Source organism: Lonchura striata, chromosome 10 (genome assembly GCF_050655825.1).
Source record: "Lonchura striata isolate lonStrDom1 chromosome 10, ASM5065582v1, whole genome shotgun sequence".
NCBI classification, from domain to species: domain Eukaryota; kingdom Metazoa; phylum Chordata; class Aves; order Passeriformes; family Estrildidae; genus Lonchura; species Lonchura striata.
In genome coordinates this window covers 5,185,797-5,213,736 of record NC_140712.1, presented here as the reverse complement: position 1 = coordinate 5,213,736, position 27,940 = coordinate 5,185,797, and the positions used below count along the sequence as shown (strand labels likewise).

Genomic DNA, 27,940 nt, shown 5'->3' with positions numbered 1-27,940 from the left:
GTCCTGCAAACAAGATTTCACTGCTTCTGCTTGTAAAACTTACTATGATTTTGGATGGGTTTGAGGATGGCTGTGGCCCTGATCTTCAGACTCTTTACATGCTGTAAAAATCTTAGTAAATAATAGTGAGTGCAAAATAAATTGTTAAAGTGTGGAATTAAAATGGAACCACAAAGTAAAACAGAAGGGTTTTAATAAATTGGGCCACAGTGCTTATAGTTACTTACCAGCTCTCTTCATGCAAATCTAGAAGCAACTGCCTTTGAATAGGCTAAGCTTAAGTATGATTATTTACATTACTAATTCAGAATAATATTCTTATTGGAAACAGATTTCAGGGGGGAAATATACTTCCTTAGAGAAGGATATAATTTTGTAACTGAAAAATGTGTGAATATGAGCTAGTAATTGACTGCAGTAGTTTAATCCTTTTTCTAAAAAAAGAGTCACAATGCTCATGATCTCTAAAACATGCTCTCTCAGTAACCATTAATGGTTTGTTTTGTGTCAGGCAATGTTTTTGGGTTTGGGATTTTTAGAGAGATTTTTCAGCCTCCTGTTTGAGCAGTGGTGATGTCAGTTATTTACATTTCAGTAAAATGTTTGTCGTAGCTTTCAAATACATGGGGGCTGTAGACAGACAGTGTTTATCCCATTGTAAAGACTGTCAGAAATGGCTGGCTCTGACAACACACTCAGGCCCTGTATTTATGTTTTATTCTCTAAACTGTTGGGCCCATTGGGGATGGTGACCATAGCCAGGGTGAAGAGGGACAATCCCCCAAATAAAAAATCTTCATCATCAGAAACAGAAACAATAAAATTAAAAACTGTTGGAGAACTAATGTATGGAACAAAAGCAGTGTTAAATGGAACATGTGATAAGTTTTTTCAAATATCTCTACAGAGATTTAGAATTGCCCTGTGTGTGTATATGTGTGAGTATGTATACATAAATATATATATGACATATATATATACAGACAAAATAGATTTTAGAAGCAAATACCCTGTTATAAAGACTCAGTATTGTTGCTTAAAGTATATTTAAAAATACAGTGAGAATTGTGATTCCCAAACTATTGTACATTTAATTTTGGTGCTGCAGATATTTGCACCCAAATAACTGTTTTCCTAGTGTAGCAGAGTGGTGTGGTCTTTAAAGAGAGAATTGCCAGCCTATCTGTCACCATCTTACATAAGTAAAAAAAAGCATTATCTATGAAAAAGAGTGAAAATTACAGTCATAGTGAATTTACCTTAATCATGAACCAGTGGCTTGACCCACATTGTCTTTTGTGATCTTCGGTATCTCCATGCATGTGCACACAGGCACAGTGTCTCTATATAATTTAACATACTATATTTTCTAGAGCCTCACAGTGGATTCATTTCGTAGGCTGACTGAAGATGTAAAAAGTTTACCTTTAGGCATTATGGTAGGAATGAAAAGGTGGATGGGCCTGTTTGTGAGCGGGAGGTGTTCCTGGCAGGGTGGCTCTGGGTCAGCCCCTTCCTTTCCCCGTGTCCTCGGCATCTGCCGCTCTCCACTAGAGCACACCGCTGGCAGAAACAGCAGCGGTCCTTTGAATGCTTACGAGTCATAAATCTATTTAGAATTTCTTTCTGACAACAGATTCAGACACCATTGTGCTTGGAAATCACACAGCTCTTTCTCCTGCTAAGCTGCTTACAGCAGCTGTCTCCTGGTGTGGGTGCACAGGGGAATTACCTGGATAATCACTGTATATCCTGACAAAACTTAAACCTGCAGTCACACAGAGAATTAATTCTGCAGAACAAGTGGAAGTACACATATGCAGAGTTGTAATTCCAGAAGGAAACAGCTGTGTGCCTGCAGTCCAAGGGCACATGGGGAGCCAGGGCTGTTGCTGCTGTCCCCACGTTGCAGGGGCCTGGGAGCAGGTCGGGCTGTTGTCTGCAGCTGGGCTGAGCTGTGCCACAGCTGGAGGCACCTCCAAAGCCGGGGCGAGCTCAGTGCAGAGGCCTGAGCCTGCTCCCCCTTACGTCCCCCTGCCGAGCCCTTGGTTCTGTCACAGGGCAGCCTCTTTTGGCCACGTGAAGATTTTCATGCACAGTGCACACGTTTACACCAGAAAGCCTTCTTTGATATCAGGCAGTGGGCATTTCATAGGCAAAGTTTTAATAAAAGCATTAAACACCCACATGCCACCTTAACTGTGGTTTCATCCTTATAGGTTTTGTTCTCTGGGAAAGTAATTGATACTCTTATTTGTTACAATGAGAAGTTAAAATGTTAAGGTTCATTTTAGCTAAACATATGATGTATTTCTATGCAAACAGTGGATTAATATTTTAATCTATCCATTAATTTTTCAACTCGGGATACTCCTGTAGTAGCCAGTCCCAAAGCTACAGTGATGTCACATGAAGGGAAGTAATTAATCAAATGTAAAGTTGAATTATAACTGTTTAAAAACAATTTAAACTTCAAGATCCAAGCTTTGGGAAGGGTATCAATATACAAAACATAAAAATAAGGTTTAAAACAAATAAATACCTTTTTTTTAAAAGTAAAAAGCTAATAAGTTTAAACTAAAACGTTTTACCAGCTACAACTAGAATTTGTGCCTTTGGAACATTGTATATTGCCACAGAAAATCTAATAATTTTGCCAACACGGAAAGTAACATAGGGAATTCTATAATTATGCTTCGTTTGTATCAAGTGTTAAGTATAGAACCTGAATTGGAGCAAAAACTCCAGAAAGGACAAAGCAGATAGAATTGTTGGAAAAGATAAGACTTAAGTAACCTTCCTGAAAATTAATTCACTTCTTTAAAGCCTGTAACAGTGAGAATTAGAAAATTTTCATGTCTAGGTGATCATCACTGAGTGCCAGTGATGCACAGTGCCACTCAAACATGGCTTGAAGAAGGCTCAGCAGTGTTCAAAGCCTGGACTGTCAGTGTTGACCTGTAAGCACCAGTTCATCTGCAGGTGGTCTGAGCTGCTGTTGGAGTAGCAACATCCCCTTCTGTATCAACTGCAGCAGCAGATTTGATAGTCTCAGCACAGAGGCACTAGGCAAACGCAGCAGCTCTTTGGACAGCATTTCCCACCCTAACAGCCTTTTCCTGTCACTGCCTGGAAGAAGTCAACAGGTCAGGTGTGTGTTGTGTGCTGCAGGTTGGGCAAGGCAGCTTCATCTCATCAAGAATTCCTTTGCCCAGAGTTTCTGTAATCTGTGGATTAACCTTTTCCCCAAGATGAACATGTAAATAGGAACTTGTTATTGGGGGTCAGTCACAGAATATTTTTTAGCTTGTTTGCTGGAAATGGTATTAAAAGGCAAGTTGAGTTCACAGATAAGCTCTGCAGTGTTCTTATTCCAAGATTATTGGGAGGTTAATTTCTGTGCACTACAGTGGGTGTAGTTGAGAACTGCTGCAGGATGTAATTAAATGCTGTCAGCTTCCAATGTTGTAGTAATTGTGCCTTTTTGCTGTCAGATCAGGCTTCTACGTCAGTTTAGAGCTAATACATCATATCAGAATGGATATAATGGATATTTATACATTCCAGGGTATGCAAAGTTCCTCCACTACAAGACAAGAGATATGTTTTAGTGTCATTAAAGCTCAGGCACTGAGTTCTCAGTGACAACTCCCTGCCCAGGCACATTACTGCCAATAGCAGAGAACAGTTTAGAAATCACAATAAAGTAATGATTAGTATGGTTTCTAAAGAAATTGTTTGGTTTTTTTTTTTTAATTTGGTCCAATGGTATTTATGCACATATCTTTTCTTTGAAGTGTTTTTAAGTTCAACCATGATTTGAGACCATCACTTCTGACTTGAGAACATATTACCCAGAGGCCTTCATGGTCTGTTCTCATGTTTGCAGCACCTCACAAAGCCACCCTGTTCCTGTGCTCCACAGTCCTTTGTGGCTGTCATGTAGGTGGGCTCATGGGCAAATGCTCTGAGAGGTTGGTCACAAGGCAGCACCCAAGGCAATCAGGGTGAAACCTGTGTTTAGAGTTCAAGTGCCCTTGACTTCATGGCAGGTCTTTAAACAGCCACTTCTCCCTCTCCATATGTTCTCTCCCACGTAATTTCAGTATCTTCACTTTGGCTGGATTGCACTGGTTTTCATAGTCTGGATTCAGCAGAAATCAGCTGCTTTCTAGTGGCTGGCAGCTCTCAGTAGTGACCTGTCATATTCACTGTTCAGAGAGACCTGACTTGCCTGCTCACTGGGCAATTCATTGTCCAATAAATGTTGAGAGAAGATGGGATAAGCTTATGGAATTTTGCTTTCTATTTACCTATTTGGGAAATTTTATTTTTGTGATTAATCAGAAAAAGTCAAATTAGCCTCAGCTAATGGAACCATCTATGGAGATCCAGGAGCTCTTTTATTATTGTTCCTCTTATTAAAGCTGTATTGTTGCTTTCCTCCTCTAATTGATGCACTTACTAGAGGTCCTGTTAGTTATAAATAGACCAAACATTTATTTTTAATAAGCACAAGTGCTGCAATGCTCAGTGCTGTCTCTCAGGATATCTATGAGGATAATTCTTGTTTTCCCAAGCAATATTGTGTGTTTCCTGTAATGCTGCTTGGCATGGCTGAAAGCAGCTGAACAGAGAGCATGGAATTCACTGGTTTACCTTTACCTGTCTTTCCTTTATGGCTTTCACTGACTCTTGTGGCTTCACAATCTGGATTGTGAGGGTCTTGTCCTCATCAACAGAAGTACAACAGGGTGCCTCTCTGGGACTTTACTGCTAAACTGAAAAGCCACTGCAGAACTTGGAAGGAGATTGTGTAAATAAGGCTCATCCTTTTCAATTACGTGATACAGTGAGTCAGTAAGGAGTCCTGTTGCATTTGGTTTGACCTGACAATGTGGGCAGATGTTCGTAAGCAGAAAAATGAGTTAAGTACACGATGGTGTAGACAGAAATTAGGTTTATGTGCACAGGATGTTTAGTGTTTTCAGGACAGGCGTAAGAATCAATTTTGTAGTATGGTTATTATCCCTAGGCCTGAATGAATTTTGGGTTGCTTGTCAGTAGTAGATTTTCAGAGAGGATGGTCAAAAATGCCTCTTCTTTTATTTTTGATACAGTAAAAAGTAAGGTGAGCCTCATTTTTTATATTGCATTTGAATGCTATATCAAGTGCTTCCCTTTTCACCCTTTTTGTTCTTAGGTATTTGTCTTCCTCTGTGCTAAATCGAGGCTGTGAAGTTGCAGTTGGCATACCTGAGCTGTGGAGGTGAAAAGGCAGTGTTACCCAGCTGGCTCAGGAGCCAGAGGCTGCTTTCCAGAGGTGTGAGCAGGGGCTGAGCTGTGCAGGGAGTGGAGCACCTGCCCCAGGCCCCTTTGCCAGCAGGTGCCAGGGAACCTCTGCTCCTGCCTGAGGAAACACAGACAGAGCAGCTGCCCTTCCCCTAAGGCTTCCAAATCACCTTTCAGGCTCAGAATCTGCACTGTGCTGAGCAGGACAAGGGGGGTGGAGTGTTTGTCAAAGCCTCCCTGCTGGGGCTTTCACCCATAAGCAGTTCAGGAGGAAGAAACTGATACAAATACGAGAGAGATATTCCTTGATGTGAGTGAATGCCTTCCTCCAATTCAAGCGACACTCAGCCAGTTCTGGCTCACGTTTTAATCCTAAACTAGCTTTTCATTAATATTCCGTGGTTGAAATTTTCTTGTGGGTGAATTCACTGAAGTTTGAAAACCCGTTTGAGGTTTACATGTGAAGTGGGCGATTATTATAACACTAATTTCACTACAGAGAAGTGTTGCAGGGAGCAAAGTTGCTTATTTTAATAGAAAATACTCTTTTGATGTACTCTCCAGGGATTTTCACTGTATAAAGTCTGGAGAACTACTCAAAGAACGTAGATTTTCTACAGTCACAAATGTGTCCATAGGTGTATATGTGCATGTAGATATACTTGTGTATTTATTTAAAGGGAGAGGAAAGTGGGAAAAAAAGGAGAAGCTAGCATAGTATTCAGTTGTCTGGTTTGTTTTCCTTAGCAAGCTTTGAACTGCCTTTCCTAGCCCCTGGCATTTTAGATACAATCTTCAAACATTAGATAAAAGGAAAGAAAAAATTCTTAAGATAGCTTTTACTATATTTTACTAATTAGTTATTATTTCTTCCATCAATAAACAGTTTAGAATAGAGTTGCACAAGTGTGTTCTTTCAGAAATATAAGCCAGCATGTTTCAAAGTATTTGGGTTCCATTTAGAAATAATTTCTTCAGAAACTTTAGTTTCTGAAGACTGTTCAAATGGGCTTTCCAGATCAGCTTCTGATTGGGACATTCTGCTGGACCAGCAGAAAACCTTCTTTGGATTAATGAAGGAAAAATAATTTTTCTAAATTTCCATTTAAGTCTACATGAAAATATTTATTTTGGAGGTTTGTCTTTGAGGGAGGGTCTACACCAGAGTATTTCAGTTAGTTCAAAAATATTTCAAATATGGGCTAAAGTCACATAGAGCAGAGATAGCAAAGCTGGCATTAAATCATTTCAGCTGTTGAAGCTCAGCATTATTTCTGATTTGGTCTACTTATTAACTAATAATAATACTTTAACAGGAGAAATGTATGGAAGTAAGTACTTTGGCCCAGGACATTGGATTTCACCCAATAACTCTTGCACCAAATTAATAAATTATGATTTAACTGGGATCATATTTTTCTAGGAGATAGTCAGGGTTGATTTAAAAACTTTAAATGATTGAAAGTTGACTGTATATGCTAAGTATATTATGCTCATCATTAATTACTCCTGGCATTAAAAAAAACCCCATTTTATTCTCACCTAAATTCATTCAGTTATCAGCTTCCAAATATCGGCTGTTCCTGTGCATTATCAGACATCTTCCCATTCAGGTCCTTCCACACTGTCATCCCAGCATATTTTTGCTTTCCCCAGCAGGAACTACTTGGCACTTCTGTTGTGCCTCCTGGTGGGACAGATTTCCCTCACCTCTGCTGCTCTACAAGTGCTGTGGTTTGCCAGTGCCCTGTACAGAGAGGGGAGCAGCAGTGCAGGGCAGGGTCTGGCTCCCTTCTCTCCTGGAATATTGAATACACAACCCTAAAGCTGTAGCAAAGCGGTGCTGGCTTTATGTCCATCTGTGTTACTTTGTCACCCACTGACTTGTATAAATTCTGCAGCATTTTCCCCCAGTTTGGTTTTATTTCTGAAGCACACAGTTCACATTATGCGACTGCTTTAATGAGTTCAACAAAAGCCAGCCAAGTACCAGCACAGGCCAGTTGGCCTTTTCATGTGTTTCTTTGTTGGCCACATTGTGTAGGATGGGGCACATGTGTAAATCACTCTTTTTGAGCTGTGTGTATTTTTCTGTACCAAATGTCAGATAATGAGATGAAAACTTTATATTGAACTTTCTATTTGGTTTGCTCATTTTCAAATGTGCCAAACATACTTGTGTCCTCAGGTAAGTGGTGCTTCCAAGGGTGCCACAGATGCCAAACCCTGATAAAATCTACCCTATTTTGTTAATGAACACACAAACAGTTGTTCCCCATCTGCTGCCTCTGTCTGAAAGGTTAGGAAGCCCTTCCTTCTTGATCACAAAGGACATAATTATTGTCTGTAGAGGAGTCAAGTACAAAGACAGTCCATCCAGTCTGACCGCTACTACACTGGAGGCCACCAGAGATTAACAGCTGCTTCTCCTTTGATTAGGTTAGGTAATAACAGTTACTTTAGTTAATAATTGGATGGATTCCCAGGCCATGTAATTCAGGTTTAGGCTGTCATTTTTTGCTGGCATGTAGCTGAGCTCTATTATTGGAACAGAGCCTGTAATCCTATTAGTCAGTTGTCATTCAAGCCATAGGAGAGAAGGCAAATTCAGATCCATTAAAGTGTTGTAACAGGTAGGTAAATAAGTCAGCCATGCTTGCCCACTGTGCAGGGAGCTGTCTTGATTGTTTGTCCTTTTTTTAAGGATTAATTTTACATTTTAAAATATGTTTAATTCATAATTAATCCATAAAATGGTAACATGGTTTGTCTAATTTATCATAGTTTCTGTTTACTGTGTCACATGCATTAGTATACGCACACTTCCCACTAAGTTACTTGATTCATGCAGTGATCCGCCTAAGCTAGTGGATGTGGCCTTTAAATGACAAGTTTATAATGGTCCAGAGATTAAATACATGCTTCCTGTCACATCAGCTGGGTTGGCTTTCCTCCTGTGCAAACATGACCACTGCAGTTCCTAACGATGGGCTTGGGAAGGATAAGGAAAACAGGCTTTTTCCATGGGTTGGGTTTGAGTGCTGCGTCTGCTGCTCTCAGGAACTGCATCTCTGTTTTTGTTTTCCTAATGTTTAAGACACATCTAGGTAGCATCCCCAAGGTTTTTGTGCCTCCTCATCTCTGCTTAAAAGTGCAGAGATGACATTAATAATAATTCTTGCCTACTTGTTCATTTGTCTTTGCTCTCCTGTGTCACCAGGTAACTTCAGAGCACAGGAATCCTCTTGTGTTTAAAAATCAAATTGTTTATAAATGTAATTTGAATAGTTGTGAATTTCTGAAAATACATATTAGCAAATCAAATTTTTACACTATGTTTAAAAATAATGTTGCATATTAGCAAACCAAATTTTTACACACTCTTTAAAAACAATGTACAAAACCATGTTTATATAGTTTCTATTGTTCAAGGAAAGTGAATCCCATTGTATTGATTGCAGAATAACCCTCCCAATCTAAATGTGCAGCTAATGTATAGCTAATATCAGCTAATGTAAAGCTTTAACACTTCAGGACATAATCTTTTCAAGAATATTAGTTCATTTTTCAGAGAAAGACAAATTGGATAAGATGTCTCACTCATGTATTTTTATGATCCAAGAAAGATTTCTTTAGATGAGTATAAAAATACTTAAAATTTGAAAATTACCTCAAGTAGGAATTAATTCAGACATATTTTTAAAAAATTTGGTGTGATTTGGCAGCTACTTCAGCATTGACATTGCCTTCCAGGACATGGATTAGAAGTCCTGGAAGTTCTCCATCTTATAGGAATCACTGGAGAGAAATACATTAAATGTGCAAAAAGCCATGTATCCCTGTGTGGCAGTTTTACAGACCTCTGTGAGCACAGGTAACAAATCCAGTGCTCCTGGATCTTCCTCAGCTTTGCTGCTGGTTGTATCTTCCTTTCACTGAAGCTTCTCCCTCTCTTCCATGCATATTGTTAGAGATTCATTTTCATTCATAAGCATCAAAATGCTAATGATTTTTTATGAGTAATCTAGAAAGAGGAGTGATAGCACACATAGGTAAATCATATAAAATCAGAAGAAATTGCAGACTCCCTTCTGCTTGGTAGAAAATTTGTAGTAGTTACAGAAGTTTTTAGAATGCAAATTTGTCTGTTGACTTGTATTTTAGAATTATTACAATTAGACAATTAGACTTATATTTTGGTATTATTAATACAAGTAGACTTGTATTTTAGTAAAACATTAAGACAAAAGTGAGCCAGGCACTCTAAAAAACGAGTGATGCTCCAGATTGAAATGGAAGGAGAGCACATAGGGAATGAAACAGCTTCAAAAGATTTATATATTTTTTAAATAGATATATGAAGACCTCCCCTCAGAACAGGGAGATGTTGCTTCTTTCAGTGTGGCTGGGATAGGGGGAAGTTCCTTTCTGGATACTTCAGTACCAGGTATTTTTGGAGAAAAGAGGAGTTCTGTTAAAGTTCTGTTCTTTTCCTGTTAAGTTCTCAGTTAAGAAAAGGTCACGTGAAAAAAATACAAAAGGTGGAGTTTAGCATGAAAGAGAACACAGAGCTGAGGAACAAGCCAAGTGAGGAAAGGAAGCAGTGTGCGAGTTCAAGAATGGAGCAGTTCTGAGGGGACAAGCAAAATGAATGCAATAAATCGGATATAACTCAGAGTAATGGGATGAAATAGAGAAAGGGCATATTTGGTCTGAATGACAGGAGAGACTTCTTGCCACAGGAGTTAATAGGTTGTGGCATAATATCCCATGAGAAATAGGGAAAGTGAGAAGTGGCAAGTGCTGGGCACATGTGGAGCTGGAGGAGCACTGGCAGATAAATCAGCAGTGTCAGAGCCCTGGCTGCTGTGCTGCACAGCCTGTGCTGAGCTCTGAGCTGCTGGTGTGCTGCTGTGCACGGCCAGGCTGTGCCCATTCCCCAGGAAAGGCTCTCTGCAAACAGCTGCATCTCTTCTACACCTGGGGGATGGAAACACCTGGGGCTTTTCAGCCAAAGTAAGCAGGGAACAGTTAGAAAGGCGCTGGGCTCAGTCTGGGGGTGCTGCAGCACTGGGGGAGCAGGACAGGATGAAGTTTGGGAATGTTGCTGTGAGCCAAGGTGATCAAATAAAGTCAATAGGATGATTTATGGCAGGACTGTTCCTTCGCTGTTTGGGTCTTTTCTTTAGGGCTCTACCAGGAGTCGGTGGAAAGTGTTATTGGGAGCCAAGGGAGCTTAGGGAGGCAGGGGCTTGGGATGTTTTTAGATGGGAGGAAGAGGAAACAGAGGAATAATGTATGAGGGAAACACAAAAATAACTTGCAGTTAAGGCACACTTACTGGGCTCACTGGGCTAAAATTAACTCCTAAAAATTATACTTATCAACTAGCTTGTAGGAAAGCACTGGTTGATTTTCTTAACTGCTTGTTGAGTTGGCACACAGATTTCCACTCATTTGAGGCCAGTTATTCCTTGGAAGATAAATCTTTTGATTGTCCAAAAATCTAAATGCAGTTCATATTGTGGAAAATGCTTCCCTTTTTAATATTTGACTTACGTGAAATGCTTTTCTGTAGGTTGTAAATTAAATACAATATAGCTGGTTGCTTGACCAAAGCTAAATGGAGAGAAAGTTGTATGATTTAAATAAAAAGTACGATATGTACTTCTGTGTGCAATGTCTGATCTCACAGGGAAAAATGTTGCACATCTAAATCATAATGCAGCTGCTTAATTGTTTTTGTAGTTGTTCAAGTAAATGCTTTATTGTCAAGAGTTTTATTGTCATTATTAGGAATTTTATTATCATTATTAGGAGTTTTATTGGCAATGTTTTATTGTCATTATTAGGAGTTTTTTCTGTTATACAGTCTGTAACAATAGAATACATTCTTTATACTCTAGAAATAATAGTTTTTATAGAGGATTTCCCTTTTTTCCCCATACATTAAGTGCTTGCAACACTGGGGGGAAAAAAAGAAGAAATCATTTCTTATTAATTAGAATATCATCATCATCATCATCACTGACAAAATAAAGATGTTGAAATACTGCCTATAAACAATACAAAATTAGCAGCTTAGAAGTAGAGAATAAGAAGATTTTACTTGCTTTATTGTAAACAGAGGAAAACCAAATTTGCAGGAAAGGAAAAGAGTGTAAGTTGTAAAATACTGGACCTGCTGCAGCAAAACCCCAGTCATTTGCATACTGTGAGAATAATGATAGGATGGTAATTAAGTGTAAAATTCTGGTATGTGCAAGTTCCAAGTCGATACCTCAGAAAAGGGATCTGCCTAAGCTATTTTGTGCATATTTATAAAACCAAGCCTGGAGGTTGTCCTCTGTTGGAAAAGTTTGGAAAAAGGAGGAATTACTCATCTGGAGATTGTATTTTTAAAATCATACAAAGCAGCAAAGCTCCAAAGGTATTAGCAACAGATAAAGGTGAACTTTATTGAAGTCCCTCTAATTGTATGTCCTTACAGAAAATATGGTATTCAAGTGTATTACCTGTGTAGTTCTGGGTATGTATATATGATAATTGAAAATATTTCACCTGAGGGTTTCAACTCCTGCTCTAGAAAGCCTCTTTCTTATGCATGAGCAGTGAAATGCTCTTTTTCAAATGTCTCCAACACAGTAAATAAATGTATTAAGGACTTTCTACATTGACAGAATCTACAACTGTCAGATGTACCCTTTATGTGGACATTTCTTTAATTTCTGTTGGGTCTCTTCTGTGTTTTGTTTCTCCAGAACACAGCAGATAAAATTGCATTCCGGGCTGCAGGAGGACTGACTGCTTTGGAAAATATTCTTCAGATGGTGACTTCTCCCACCAACCTGAATGCAGCTGCCCGGGTTCCCTTTAAGTGAGTTTGATGGGTCCTTCACCTGCACTTAGAGGCACTGGAATATTCATTTCATATCTGCTGCTTCACTGCTTCTTCTCCTAGTCTTGTGTTGGACTTCAGAGCAAAAAAGTGTGCTGTTCTCTATGCCATGGAAGGTGAAGCACGTTTCCACTCAGCCTCTGGTTTCCTAACTTGCTGGTTTTATTTTGAGCAATGATATATTTGAGCAGCAGCTAATTGTGTAAAAAGGGAAGAGACAAAACTGTTTAACAGAGGAAGAAATACGTATCTTTTGAAGTTAGTCTGCAGAGATCTCTAGTGGGAAGCAGGGGAATTTCTTAAATGGTTGTAATTCACTGGAATCTGTCTGCTTTTAAAATTAAATAGTTGTAAGATACTGCCAGCTGAAAGGGCGCCTACAAACAGGTAAATCAAAATTCTTGTGGATTAGAGAAATTCCTCTTTACAGAACAGAAGAATGGAAGGGTTTAAATGTCTAATCCTAAAAATGAAGGTGGTGACTAAGCAGAATTCCTGCAAAAACTGGTACCTCAAACCACATGCTCTTTTCCCTGATCTCTAACTGTAGGTTGTATACAGTCAAGACCACATAGGTACTTTCAGAGCACGGCTAGGCATGTTTTTAGTACAAACCCAGGATATCCTGGTGTGTGCCATTGTCATCATTTGTTTGTAGATATTTTGTAATATTGGTATAATTTAGGCTTTACAGTGTGAGAGATTGGATGAAAATTGGCCAATAATACCTTATGGGACATAAGTGTGAAGTGCTAGGAAAGAGCACTAAGGAAAAAACATTTTTTAATATCTTTGCACTTCTAAGCGAAAAATAAAATTCCTGCCTTTGCAATCGTGCCAAATGCACTTGCTGCAGGTCCAGCCAGCCCCCATGGCGAGCAGTCCTGAGCTGGGCCTATGGGGAGCAGCCCGTGGACAGCCTTGGGCATCTTCATTTGTAGAGTCTCTGATTTTGAGTGATTTCATCAATGTGGGATAAGCTTCACAAGGGACAGGAGTACACTGTCTGCCCACATAACGCCTAGTTTAAATTGAGCTTTAAATTTGTTCTTTCTTTTTAAGAAGTCTTGTTTTGGTAACCTTTGTTGAGAAGGTTTGAGAACATTGTGTTTACATTGCTGAAAACAATGTGTTTGAGGTTTGTGAGGCAGTTTGAGGATGTATTAGTTCTCGAAGGAGTTTGTGTGCTGATAAAGAAAGTCCCACATCAGCCACATTTGTGTGACAGAAATCACATCCAAACAGTTGATCAGAGGTTCTCCTCTCTCTGACAGTAACTGTCTATCTCACAGCCCTTTCAGACCAATGGTGACTCAGATTTCTGAGGCTGTTTAAGACTGAATTTTAAAAAGAGTTTTTTCATCTTTGAAAAATTCTCTAAATGTTGTTATATTAACACAGATTTTCCACTAGCTGTATTTCCGAAGGAAATATGGGGGCAGAAAAGAGATTAATATAAACTGTTCTGACAGCATTGTCTATTAAAAACATCTTCTGAAGAACTTTGCTGCACTCCTGAAATACAGCATTTCATTCAACTTCACAGCAAATTGCAGTCTTCAGTTTGTAGGCACCAAAAGTATGGAAGTTGGGAAGTTATCCATCAGCTTGCACGTAATTTGACACAGGATCCTGCTCTCTAAAGCAAACTGCTCTCGCTGGGTTGGTCTGTGAGAGCCTGGAGTAAACTGGAAGCGGCCCAAGGAGCTTGGTCTGGTTGCATGGGATGCAGAGGCTCCTCTCTTGGTATTTCTGTGGCCTTTTTGGTGGGGAAGAATGTTCTGTGCAGAATCTGCACCTCAACTGTCAAGAGCAAGCAATAGTTCCAGAGGGTGGGACTTGCTATGAGCAGTTTGAACCAGGCACAAACTATATTCATAGGTATTGCTATGGTCTCACTGAAAGGATTTAAGTAATTTTCACATATAGAGCGTTCAAGGGAGGTTCAAAACCTCCTATCATAGAATATGTTTAATCCTTTAAATGAGGAAGAAAATTAAGATCACATTTCTCATTTACTGTAGAAACAAGTTTGAAGTTACTTTTCTTTCTTTTGTGCAAATGTCATTTTCATCCTGATTTCTTGAACTTTAAATCTAGCGAAGGAGCAGTTTTTTCTGGCAGTTTTCTCTGTTTAAAGACAAAGCAAAGCCCTGTGGAGAGAAGTTGAATGAAGACTTTTCATGAATTGCCCTCCAGTCTTCCCCTAGCCAAATATGCTTTGCTAAAGGACACTACTGTACTTCAAATTGTTTGTGGGTTCTTTCAATGTTTGACCATTTGTACTCATCTTAAATTGGGAATTTGTCTGTTGCTTTGTGATGAGGATAAGCTATTTACAAGTAGGTGAGGAGATTACATGGGCTATTATCTACATCTCTCTTTCCCCAAAATCCTGGCTGTATGGTGCAGCTCAGAACTTTAATCCCATGTCTACAAGATAAAGCTTTATTATCAGAAGGTTTAACAATATGCCTGTTGTTTTGTACCACTGTCCAGCTCGGTAGTCAGAACAGCAGGATGGGAAATGCTGTGAGGACATGACATTTATGAGATAGATGATACATTTGGTGTTGGGGCAATTTTCCTCCCCTTCAATTAAATCAGTGGAAAAGGGAAAGAGAAAGCAGTGGGTTATAGTAGGTTTTAGTTTTGGTGTTAACATAAAAATTAATGTCCAGCCATATTATTTCTCAAATCAGCATTTTGTAGTGTTCTGGGATTTGTCCACTTCTCCACAAAACAAGACAGCAGAATTTGTAAAGGTTTCAGAGCCCTATGATATTCTTGTACAGAAAAGCAAATGGGAGCTGCACAGCAAAACAATTGAATGCCTTCAGATGAGGAGCAGAAGAGGAGTCTCCTCCCCTGAGTTGCCTTGCAATGTGCAGCTCATTTACCATTACATGTTGGTAACAAACCCGCTAACAAATGAGGCTTGTAGGGTTTGTTTAATTAACATTTGGGAAATGCTTTGACTTCCTTAAGTGGTGAGTATTTTAAAAGAGAAATTGGCAGTAATTGTGTAAAGAACAAAGTTGTACTTTTGCAAGTTAAGATGAGATTGAAGTCAAGTTTAATGTATCTTCTATTTTCACACAGTTTCTTGCATAATTTATTTAAAGCAAATACTATCAGGGTAAAAAAGCCATAATTACGTACATGAAAAGAAGAAATTTGTGCCACTGTAATATTTTGGATAGCAGTGATACAAATGACATTTTTCAGTAAGAACTATTTTGAACTAAGAGCTGGTTTTATATCCTGTTCCCTGTAATTTTTACTAGGGTTTGGAAATATACACTTATTAAGCTGCAGTGTTGCTCTTCATGCAGTTTTATTGTTGTTTCAATCCATATTCTTACCTTGATGGTTCCTTACCCATTCCACTCTGCAGCCATTCTCTGCACCATTTTTCAGTAATATTTCACCTCCCACTTCTTTGCAGCTCAGCAAACAATTACCAATAAAGATCCCCTTCCCCATCAGACTGCTTTATACTTCATAATATTCAAACTGGTTAAAAATGAGCAGTTTTCTACTGAATTAGGACATCCTAAATTTGATAATGCTTAGTGTTGTGTTATTGCACTGCCAAACTGAGCTTTTAGGGTTATTCATTGATAATCAAAGTATATTCATTTGTAACAGAAGTTGTAAGAATAGGGAAAAGCTTTACACTTGAAACAGGTGCATTGTTGTATGTTGATGATTCCCTGGTTTTTGTAAAGCGTAAGTTGAGTTCTTGCCTCTGTATCCTGGTGCACTATCATGGATTAGTTTTCAATGTTGCATACTGTTGATGTCTCAGTATTTTTAATGAAAGTTAAAGTTTGTCAACTTCTTTATATCAGGGAAATTGAGGAAATAAAAATGAGCTAACATTTAAAAATAATCATGTGCAGACAATATAAACTGTTGAGATCTAGCTTTATTGAAATGAATCCTCTTCTCCTCCTCCTTCATATTCATGTAAAATAAACATAACATACAGATGCATATTTTTGTCTAGTTTAAAGACAGATTTCTTTTTTGGCTCCAAGCTTGTGTACCATAAGGAGGTTTTTATAATTGGATTTACTCTGGAGGAAAGCCTTGCATCTGAGGGCAGCCTGGCCGTGGGCTGGAGTGAACGTGCAGGGGCCAGGGCTGGAAATCTGATTTGTGGGTGTGATACAAAGTTTAGAGCAACATCAGTGATCAATAACCACCTGCTTTGCAGAGCCTCCTGCTCCAGGCCTTCAGCTGCCTGTGGGATCTCAGGCGATAACACCTTTGGAATTCAGAGCAGTTCTTTTCCTCCAAAAGGGAAGAAAAGGCTGGGAAATGCATTGGGTTTTCCATCCCAGCGAGTGTAAGGTGTGGTTAAATAAAGTTGTGGCTCCACCATTTGCAGCCCCTCCCTTGTCTCGGCAGCCTTGTGCAGAAATGGTGACAGTTGACAGCTGTTGTTCTCTTAATAAGATTAAAGTAAAGAAATTAGTTGTGCTGTCTCTAATCTGCCATTTAACACTGCCAACCACCTGGGGACACTTCTGTGTGACGCTCCTGGTGCTGAATTCCAGTCAGGCCGTGGAGCTGAGGCAGAGCTGAGCACGTCGTGATCAGAATGTGTTCAGACGAGCTGCTGTTAGCAAGCTTATGGTATCAATTAAAGGAACCCTCTTTATTGTTGTGAAAAATTCATTTGACATCCATTTGCTTCCAGCACCCTTTCAAACGCATTATCAGAGCCTCTGGAAGCGCCAGTACTCTTTGTGACGTGAGCTTCACTTGGGAAATACAAAAGCGTGATGCATTGGTACAGTGGAATTTGGTCTTTAGATAAAGTGGAAAGTTTTTGTGTTTTCAAGTGCAAAATAAATTATCCTCTTAGGAATTAGGCATCCCATATATCAAAAAGCATTTATTGCACTGAATTAAATAAATCACATCAGAACTCTGAAATGCTGTCAGAATTAACCTACAAGTTCATATTTGACACTTTGGATGAATTATAATGTTTATATTTAAATAGAATTGATCTTTATTTTAGAATAGCTGATAAAATGACAAGCTTATTTAAAGCATCTTCTCAACAGAAAATAGATGCTACCAATATAGTTTCTTCTCTCTTCCCCTCTCAACATACCTGCACAAGGGAATAATCTTAATGAAAGATAGAAGGAGATACCTAATGAAAATATTTTTCAGCGTTACTGAGAGAAGGGAACTAATCCCCTTGTATGTCAGGAGAGGAAGAGAGAATAGTGTGGCAGACAGATTTGCAAAAATGCATGTCAAGTATCCTGCTTCAATTATGTCTAGGTGTTATCCTTGTAGGGTAAAAATTAGGCGAAGTAGATGAAAATTAACCTGCCTTTGGTCAATAAGTAATTTTTAATATTGTTTTTACATCATGTAAGCTGTAGATTGAAATTTGTTTAATTAGGCAGTAGAGTAAAATTAATTACCAGTACATTTAAATTAATACAACTAGTAATATGGTGATACTCAGAAGAGGAGGGAAAGTATAAATGTTTATTCACTTACTTTCTAAATTCTCCAGCTGAAGAGAAAACAATCCAGCCATGCAAATGAAAATCTTACTCCACTTTTTCCGGCCTCTGAGCATTTCCACCTTTCCTTTGCTTGAGAAATACAATGTATGTGAGAGGCTTCCATTTCAGCTCTGGGGAGCCAGGCTAAGTGACCAGATGCCACAGCAATGAACCCAGCATCAGTAAAGCCACAGTCCTTACTATGTAAATAATTTTGTTGTTTCAAAAATATTTTAGGAGAAAGATAAAGTGTAAAACTCATCTCCAGAAGTATGTTGAATTAGTCTGCATCTTGTTCTGTTATATATCAGCTTTGATGGTTTCAGTGCAGTAACTTGGTGTTTGTTGCAGTCCCACTTTTGTATGACCTTTCAGCAGTACTCATAATTTATTTTCTTTAGAAATTATTTGAACTTAGTCACATTTTTTCATATGTTGAGAAAAACATAACAAAGTGAAAGTTCTTTTTATTTTGGTTTACTTTAGAGAAACAGTGTAAATGTCTAGCCATCTGTATTTATTGTTGGATGTATTCATGATGCATTTGCATTGTGTGTCTGTGAAGTAACTGTGGTGGCTTTTGTAGTAAGCAAAGGTCAAGAAACAAACTTTTTGTTTATTCTGAAATAGGGTTCTCTTTGGTAAGATTAATCTTCTTTGTGAGAATATTCTCTAGGGCTGGTTCCAGCTTCCCTGCAAGGCCTGTTTTGAGGAGATTGGAGCAGATGGAAGTCACTGCCCGTGGTGCAGAGAGCAGTTGTGCATGTGCTTCTGTTTTGTGTTGTTCCCCTTGCAAAGCTGTGCCCTCTTCCCCAGCCAGAGGTGGGGCTCCCCAGTGCTGCTGGAGCTGCACATCAGCCCTGCAGGCTCTGAGAGGAGAGGGTGACAATGTGGCACCAGAACTTCTGATCCAGGCCTTCCACCTGCAGGGTTTGCCAGCTCCTGGGGCATCGCTGTCCCCTGTGCTGGAGCACAGGCGCTGCTGTCCTGGGAATTGCTGTCAGATCCTTCACAGGGGGCTGGAAGGTCCTGCCAGGAAAGAGTTCCGTGTGTTCTATAGCTGTAAGCCACAGGCAAAGAAATAGTACCTATCCAAGTGATGAAACTGGCTGATATTCTGTATCAGTTTTCATCAGAGTTTGAATACAGGGGAGTCCAGTACCCATAGAGTGTGGCTTCTGATAAGTGTGGCTTTACTGTTTCAAATTATTGAATTGATTTCATTTAAGGTATTATTGTTTGTTTGGAATCCCAATTTAAAGAAAATAAATGTGAATTCCTGCAAGTTTATTTTTTGATGCTGCCATTATTTGTTTTTAATTTACTGAAGTAAGTAAAATTCTAATTTTTCTTCCCTTCTGACTTTTTAGGTCACTGTGCAGTACAGTAAATGTTTACAGCCTCACCTGCAGCAACTGCATAGAAAATTGCACCTATGTTCTCTTTAGTAATAAGATAACTTTTCTGATGGACCTGTTGATACACCAGTTTACGGTAGGTAAAATAACTTCTTTAATTTGTCAATTTTTGCATGCTTCACAAGCATGTTAAAGTATTCAGAGTATAAAAACACCAGGAGGTAAACAAGAATAAAGACTAAAATTCATTTGTTTGTATTTGGTGGCTGTATCTACTATATGTATCTGTAGAAATGGATGTATTTGCCTCTACTAATAACTTCTGCAAAAGCGTGTTTACCAAGAACCGTATGAGTGGAAATTGTTCTTTTTCTGAGGTTGTTTTCTTTAATTCACCCTATTGGAATATTTAGATTGTAGACCACAATGAGTTGTGTCTGTGTGATTCTTACTTGTTTCAGTGTCACGAATCTAAGTCAGGTCAATACATTGCCAGAGTCTGATTTGCTGAAGTGCTTAAATAGGATTCTTTAGCAATTAAAGTTTTAATTTGCCAATGTTTTATTTAATTTGAAATGTCATTAAATATTTTATTTGAAAACTCATTTTTAATTCATAGTGACCTGCTCATCATAAGATATTTAGTCATGGTTTTTTACTTATAAATCGTGTGTATGTATTTTCGTGAGCCAAGCAGTTTGTTAATTGAAAAGTTATGTACATACTTTTAATAATTTAAGTAACGCTGTTAGAATCAACAAGCCATAGGGCTGTTGATGAACACTTTAAGAGGATCGTCCGAGTTCTTTGACACAAAGCAAACCCAGACGCAGCCCGTGCCCTCTGCCGTGGCAGCTGCCGCTCGTGTCCCGGCGGATCTCCGGGAGCCTTGCGGGTGCCGGGTTGCGGCACTCGCACTGCCCAGGGGAATGCTGCAGCCCCTCTGCGGTGACCAGGCTCGCTGGGCTGCCAGAGCCTGCCCTGCCCTCGCAGGGAGCCCCGCCGAGCGGCCTGCGACTTCCTGAGGGGGCTGGCCACCTAGAGCTCAGAGATACTGCAGAAGGAAAATTTACTGCGCTTAGAGTTCGTTTCAGTCTGTTGCCAAATACTACCCTTAAATTGCAGCAAAACTGTAATTAAAGCTTAATGTTTCCCATGATCCACAGTGGACTTTTCTTTCCTTTACAGAAAGTCTCTTTATGTTCTCTTCATGCAGAATTGGCCCTTAAACTGGGATGTCTTCATAGTTCCATGAAGTGCATATTTGAGTACAAAACTCAAAAACAGTGATGCTTTTCTAAGCCTGATTTTTCTCCCTTGTAAATATAATAAATCAGATCAAGTTTGAATTTTTTTTTTCTTTTTTTTTTTTTTTTTACAAAAAAGAAATGTACAAACTGAGAGCAGCTCTGAATATCAAAATACTAAAATATACCTCCAGGGACTCTTAACTGCCTCCACTTTTCCTGGTTGGATGAGCTGTGTGATGCAGCCTTTGCCTATGTCATGTGTATTTCCACTTACTGTTGGAAAATAAAGCCCAAAGTAATACCAGGAGTCATAAATATGAGAATGTATATTTGCAAGGTTTTAACAAATTATTAAACAAGTACACCAATACTTGCTGAAGACAGAAAGAGTAGTGTTTTGAGAAACATTTCAATATAATATTGAATACATCTAGCATGAACCTTATTTCCAACCAGTTTCATGTGGATGTAGTTTTGGTTTGGGTTTTTGTGTGTGTGTGTGTTATCCAGCCTGTCCAGGTTAATAGTTTGAAGTATCCTGTTTAGACCTTTCTTTGCCTCCTGCCTAAAGGGACTGGTAGGAAACCTTCTATAGCCTGACTTAGCCTGTTACCTTCCTCAGCCTCCTTAGCTCTGGTAATGCCTAAATCAGTGTCTGTTGAGGACAGCAGGGGTGTTTCCTGATTTCCATGATTAATGGATCAAACCTTCCCACCTACGTTCTTACAGGTCTTGTGCTGGAGTTGCAGCTTCATTTATTTATTGCTGTCTTTTCTCTTCTTTGTCTACTGTAGCCAGAAGATAGTTGCACAATAATTGCAGTTTTTCTAGTTGTCTTTTTTGGAAGGTTTCATACCAACAAAACCAAGTAATTAATGGAGCTATAACGCATGTAAGGATCATTTCATATTTTGGGGGTTTTATTTCCAGTCAAGTGGCAGCTGTCATGTACTTTCACCAAAGATAGCTGAGAAGCCATACACCTAAACCATACCTGTCTGTGTGATACCATGACAGATCCCTGTGATTATTTTTTAAGGCAATCTTTAAATGAATAGTATCTGAAAATTCTAAGTAAGACATCATTAGTGAATGTACAATGAACATTAGGTGAGGTAGCCATCAAACAAATCTAGGGATCAAAACCCAGTTGCTGGTTACTTTTTTTCTTCTCCAAAACACAGTGCTTAAATTTGGACCATATTTTAGGTAAGTGGCCTATGAAATTTTACTGGGTTTAAGTTAATCTGGCTATCTAGTCACAGGAAAGTAATTTTCCTCCTCCACTTCTTGCCTGGAATGTGTTTCCATTTAATTGGGGTTCTTCAGAATGACAGTATACATACTATTGCAGTTTCTTCACCATTTTTGGTCAGTTTTTTTTTATTCTTCTGTGCTGCATCAAATAAGGCAGCTCCATGTTAGTACTGATGATGACAAGAACTGAAATCCAAGGCAGATCTGACTCTTCTAGTCCGTTTTGAAATTACATCTGTCTCCACAGGGTTCAGCTGTGTGGCACTGACAGTTCCCTCAGTCCCTAATAACAGGCTGTCCTGGGGTGACTTTATGATGCTCTTATCCCCATTCATCTGTTTAGCCCAGAAATAAGTTTTTCACCTTTAAGACTGGTTCTGAGAGCAAAGTGAGGGAGAGAAGTGCACAGTTTGTTTTCAGAAACTGCACTCATTCCTCCACATCCCAGCTCCTGGACAGACAGCGGGACAGAGCTCTCCTTTGCTTTTAGTTAGCTTTTAGCTGACTGGAGCAGAGAAGTTCCCTGGACTGTGGTTTTCCATTTCCTCTGGAGCTCTTTAAACCTGCTCTGGACTGAACACCCAGACGAGCAGCGGCAGCTCGCACCTCTGGCCTCTGGGCCACGGCATTCCCAGCACGGGAGGGACTGATCAGAGACTGAGTGACCGAGCTGCAGCTCACAGAAAAAACCTGCTGAGGTTGGAATCTCTTCAGAGCAGCAAGAACTTTTGTTGTTTAATATTGCTCAGTTTTTGTGCTGGTGAATGCTTTGCCTGTTAAATAAACAGGTTTTTTCCACTTTTCTCCAAGGAAATACTTTCCCAAACCTGCTGAGGGAGGAGCCACTTGAATTTGCTTTCTAGAGGAAACCCCTTTAGAGGTTTTCTCCCAGATTTTCCCTAAACCAGGACACAAGCCCATGTGGAGAGTAGTAAATTCTGAAAACAGGCGTGGAGTAGAAGAGGTAATGACATGCTGGTGTTTAGGGGTAGGGAATTTAAAATTGAAACCTTTACCTGCACCATTGCAAGCCCATGCACTGAGCCATTTCAATTTTTTTGGTTCACTAGTTACTACATAGAAAGTCTGACATCCTGCTCAGACTGAGGTGTACTTTTCAGAGTGTTTTTGAGGCAAGCCCAATGACTACACATGCGAAAAGCACAAAATCACTCTTGGTAATGGGAGAATGCTATAAAATAATTGTCCAAATGAAGGGAAATTGTGTGCTTCTAAAGGTCTGAAGTGTTTCCGTTTAGGTTTACCAACTGTACATTTAAAATTCCCCATGGCTGTGGAGGACTATGCCTTTTATGAAATAAAAATATGAAAATAAGTTGTCAGTGCTGGACCTGGACCTCTGCATTGTTAACTGGAAATTGTTTGGTGTTTTTTGTTAGCACGGAAGGAGAATGTGCTCTGATCTGCAGAGGTATTTCGGTTATGTGAGTCAGAAGAGAGGAGCATTTTCAGCTATATTAAATGTGTGCCTAAGTGCTTTACTGGATTGGGGCCATATTCTGCAGCATCTTAAGCCCAAGATGCTGGGCAGAGTTGAGGAGCTTATGGCAGCTCTGCACAAGCATGGGAACCCCTGCACAGGGTGAATTCTCTAAGAAATAGTTTATCACTTGTGTGGAGTCTGTACCAGAGCTGAGACTCAGGCCACCAGAGTGTTCCAAATCAAGAACCAACTTAAAGAAAGTAAGACTCTTGATTAGGCCCAGCAAAGTCAGCCATCAGGAAAGCCAAAATAGCATTCAGGTGTTGGATGTGTCAGATATTTGGACAGTAGTTACACATTTTCTGATTTTCCATTGTGATTTAAAAATGTTTTATACCAGTTACTCAACAAATCAGTTTAAGTGTGTAATCACACCTCTAGATTTTTGTCATATAAACTGTTAAAACTCAGGAATGTGGAATGTTACATCTACCCATTCAAAGCTCATGTTCAACACAGTTTCTCTGAATATAATTAACTAACTTATTTTTTAATTGACACAAAGAAACCAGAGCTTGAAAGCTTTCATAATTACACTATTAAATCTTAAGATTTCTTACCCCCTTGCTTGATATAATAATCAACAAGCAAGCACCCCAATTAATTTTGCCTCTGCAAGCACACCAATTAATTTTGAACATAAATCTCAACACACTTTCACATTATCCCATTCATTATTTCTTCAGTAAAAGAGCTGATCTGTTGTCACTCATTTGAGTTAGTATAAAAGGAGAATCTTCAAGGAATTAAGTTCAAAATTACCCATATTCTGTCAAGCAGTATTTCCTTCTGTTTGTTGTTTGACATAGCACTGTGTAAAAAAACACATTTGTTCTCACTTCTATTAATTAACACACACATTTTCCAAAAAAATTGAACATGAAATTAGCTCTGCAGTAAATTACTCTAGTAAGTGCAAGATCTATTTATTTTACAAATTAGGAAGAACTGTTTTTTTTAAAGCGTGAACTTTTATAGCTAAGGACTATATACTTAGAAAATACATTTCTCCTATGTACATTGAACTGGAGACAAAACCAGACATTATCCACTCATAGTACTACTCATTACAGCAAACCAAAGGTTCTGCTGCAAGATATTATTCAATCTTTTAAAAAATAGCATGTATAATTTTTTATCTAAAGTTGCCACATTTAAGTTTATTTACACCTTGCAAAGCTCAATCCATCTGTTTCAGGGAGCAATTGGTATCATTAGGCATGAATTATTTTAGTCAACAAATGTTGCTGGAGCAACGTACCATTGTTTTTCCTATTGAACTTGAATAAGCAGCTAAAGACTTCTCACTTGCTCTTTTGGCTCAGCACCAGAAACAGACCATTACAATGAGTTTTAAGTACCAGCACAAAGCTCAGAGCTAATGAATAATAAAGAAATGTGCATGTTCTTCTTTGTCACCAAGTGTCACCAAATCCCTCCTGATACCTATACGAGGAGGAATGCTTTTCTCTGGCCTCACTTGCATATACTGAGCATGAAAGATTTTAACCTGGAAGGAAAATGACATTTCATCCTGTATTGATCCCTAATGCCTGTGTCAACCCTCAGGCTGTGGCAGAGGGATGTGGGTTTGGCCCAGCAGCATCAGCCATGGGGACGTTCCAGGAGCCCTGAGCCCTGACTGCTGCCAGTGTGTGCCTCCAACACTGCACGACTTCATACACACTCCACTTACTGTTTGATTGTAACAGGGCAGGATTCAGGTGGATTAATTACCTTGGACTGCAGAAATGGAAAAATGAAATGAGTTTTTTAAAAATTATACTGTCCATGAGTAATAATCTCCTTCCAGATCTGTATCCTGCATATAGATTTTTCTTCAGATTTACATGTTGTGCAGCTCAACTTCACCATTTTAGGAGTGGGATCTAGTTAAATGATGCAGAAAATGAGATTCCTGTGAGGTCTGCTCAGAGAGAACAGGGTGTTGTGCTTCTGGCATGATTGACAGATGGGTGACCTCTGATGGACAAGGGCAGTGGTCGCTGGTGATGCTTTAGGCATAATAACAGTCATACTAATGGCATGTTCTGCTGCTATCAGGCTTCCTTGGTTCTCAGACATGGCATTCTTTTGACTTGATTTATTCTGGTCCAACTTGGATTATGTGCTTTACCTTACCTTGTACCCAAAATGGTTTAATGTCCATCGGTGCCTCTAGAATGTTACTTTATTACTACTTTCGGTGTAGGCCTATGCAAATTTGTAAATGTTTCTCTACAAACTTTGGTTAGTTTTACTGAATTCTGGTGGTTTGTGTTTTTTTCTCTTTACTTAGATTAGTGTTCCAGATGACCAAAATGCTACTGCAAGCAGAAGTGTAAATAAGCAGGTTTTTGAAGGTTTAACAACAGGACTTCTGAGGGTAACTGCTGTGATTTTCAGATGTCTCATCTCCAGCTTCCCAGATGGAAACAACCACTCTACTGCGCTGAAGATACTACAGGAAGTGAAAAGTAAATCCTCACAAGTGGAAGCCTTCAGCAGCAGAGTCCAAGACCTAATCAGGTTTAAAAAAAAGATAATTAAACTTGTCTAAGTCTCATTCCTTATGAGAGAGAAAGCAAATTGCATTGATTTAAGAGAGGAACAAACTGCTTTAACCGTAAAGCAGTGAGACTACTTTGTTTGAGTAGTCAAGAAGACTACTGAAAATGGTATTTTCAATCAAAAAAGTTCTTCAAAAAACTACAGACAAAGAAATACAGAAACCCAAGATTCTTTTATTTTTGGACTTGTTTTTTATGTCCTTTCCATTAATTTTCTCTCCTGATTACCTAGGAGCTACCTTCCATATATTTTTCTCTCAGTTTTCTATGTCAGCCATGTGTGCCTATTGCCTGTGGTCTCTCATGTCATACATGCATTTATATAAACTTGTCATAAAATATACATTTCCTATTATAAAAATCACCCAGTCATTCCTAGAATCTGATCTTATCATGTCGCTGCATTTTGATAGCTGAACCTAAATATATTAGTACATACCTTAATACATATTTTAAATATATTAAACTAATATATATCCAGCAGTATACTAGACTTGCTAAAAGTGTACAGTTTCACTGGTAAACTATATAAATAGTTATAAATAAATTATCATATAAGTAGTCACCACTGTGTCTTCAGCCCTCTGAAGAAATGAAGTTCTTTATATGCTACTGAAAACATGTCACAGTGAGCCTTCAGATGTTTCAAAGTCTGGTATGATGCTGATGGAGACAAAGAGGACATCTGGAGGAGGAAAGCAAAACAAGTAGTTGTCATAGATACCAGTGACCTCTAAAACTTCTGTGTTCTCATATAACTCTCCTTCTCCCCGAACAGGTTTTGATAGAGTGTGAAATTTCAGGATGTTGTATTCTGCAATTTATGAATGAGAGGGTGGGAGGTCTGTGCTGAGCAGACATCTGACACTGACTGGGCCCAGCACAGGCAGACCCTCAAGATAAGGAGAGACATGAGAATCTGAGCAGGTCCCTCACCTCAGGCACTTTAGGGGATCTGGTTATAAATGGGGAATGAAAGGCATGATGACAAGGTAATGGTGCAATTAGGAAAAAAAGAGAGAGGGCATTTTAAACCAGTCAAAAACAGACAAATTCTGTCATTAATGAGAATCTTTCACCTCCAGGTCATTGTATCATATGTCATGGGGAGTTGATTAAGTGAGAGTTTTAGGAGGATGGGGGAAGAAAGAGGAACACTGAATTTTTTTTTTTTTTTTTTTTTTTTTTTTTTTTTTTTTTTTTTGTGTTTGGGACTATTAGCCCTGATGTATAAACACCAATTATCTATGTGCTGTCTGGGTATCAAAAGGGTAGCCATGTTATTTCAACTGTGCTTCTGTGGGTAAAAAGAGATGGAGGCAATAGATTAGAGAGCTTTGACATTCCACTTGTCTGTGTGCTCAGTTCCTCACGGAAAGGAGTTCTCCATGCATCTTTCTGTTGTCTCTGGATGCCAGTGAAGAATAGCCCAGCAGACTGAAAGCTCTCATCCATTTCCTCTCTGCCAGAAGAGCAGCTGCTCTGTGCCTAGGTGTGAGTGGGAAGGAGGGGGACAGTGGACACAGTTTGCAGGTGTCACACTGTAGAGATGCTGCTAGGGAAGAGAATGCTGATGAGAAAGGTTGTGCCTTTTTGAGAGCCACCATCTATCAGTATTAGCTCTATTTTATTTAGTTCTTCCTCTTCCCTCCTATTTCTCAGAGGTGTTTCCAGCACTCAGCATTTCTCTGTGACTGTGATGTATCTAACACCCAACTCTGTTCCTGGAATTATTCCACTAATGCAGGAGAACTTGTTTATCACCTGTGTGATCGGGTGGATTGCTTGGATCAAAATCAGCAAGAAACTTAATGCTAGTAACCTCTCATGTTGCTAAATAGAACAAATTTATCTGCACAATGAGTGTGCACTTAATAATCTTTGTGCATCTTTACGTGTTTTTAACTGCTGTATTTCAGCAGCTTTAAAAATCTTCCATGCTGCATTTGACTTCTTACTTTATATCCAGTGTATTTTTATTTTTAATTCCTTTTCTTCTTCCAAAAGCTTTGTGTCACTAGGGTGGACACTGGCAGAGAAATCTGTCTTTGAGCAGCAGCAGTGTCTGAAAAAGGATGAGGTTTTCTTCTCCTATGTCAAAACCACCTGTTCTTTCAAAATCAGACTGTAGGACATGTTGTGAGGGAATAGTTATTTTTAATAAACAGTTTTACTTCTGTGAGGAGCATTATCTAATCAATAGTGTTTATTGACTAAAATCAGTATTATTTAATAATGTTCCCTGTCAAGTCAAGGTAGGGAGGTCTAGCC

General features: G+C 39.0%; 1 protein-coding gene across 5 annotated transcripts in view; it reads left to right on the top strand.

The window, feature by feature from the left end:
• Positions 1-27,940, top strand: part of SCAPER (S-phase cyclin A associated protein in the ER) — a 134,876-nt gene that overhangs the window by 73,485 nt on the left and 33,451 nt on the right. For all 5 annotated transcript variants that reach the window (XM_021543407.4, XM_021543406.4, XM_085588457.1 and 2 more), the window contains exons 24-26: positions 12,054-12,169; positions 19,101-19,224; positions 25,399-25,628. In XM_021543407.4, coding sequence (XP_021399082.3) covers positions 12,054-12,169; positions 19,101-19,224; positions 25,399-25,628 — 470 coding nt within the window. The remainder of the gene's footprint in view (positions 1-12,053; positions 12,170-19,100; positions 19,225-25,398; positions 25,629-27,940) is intronic.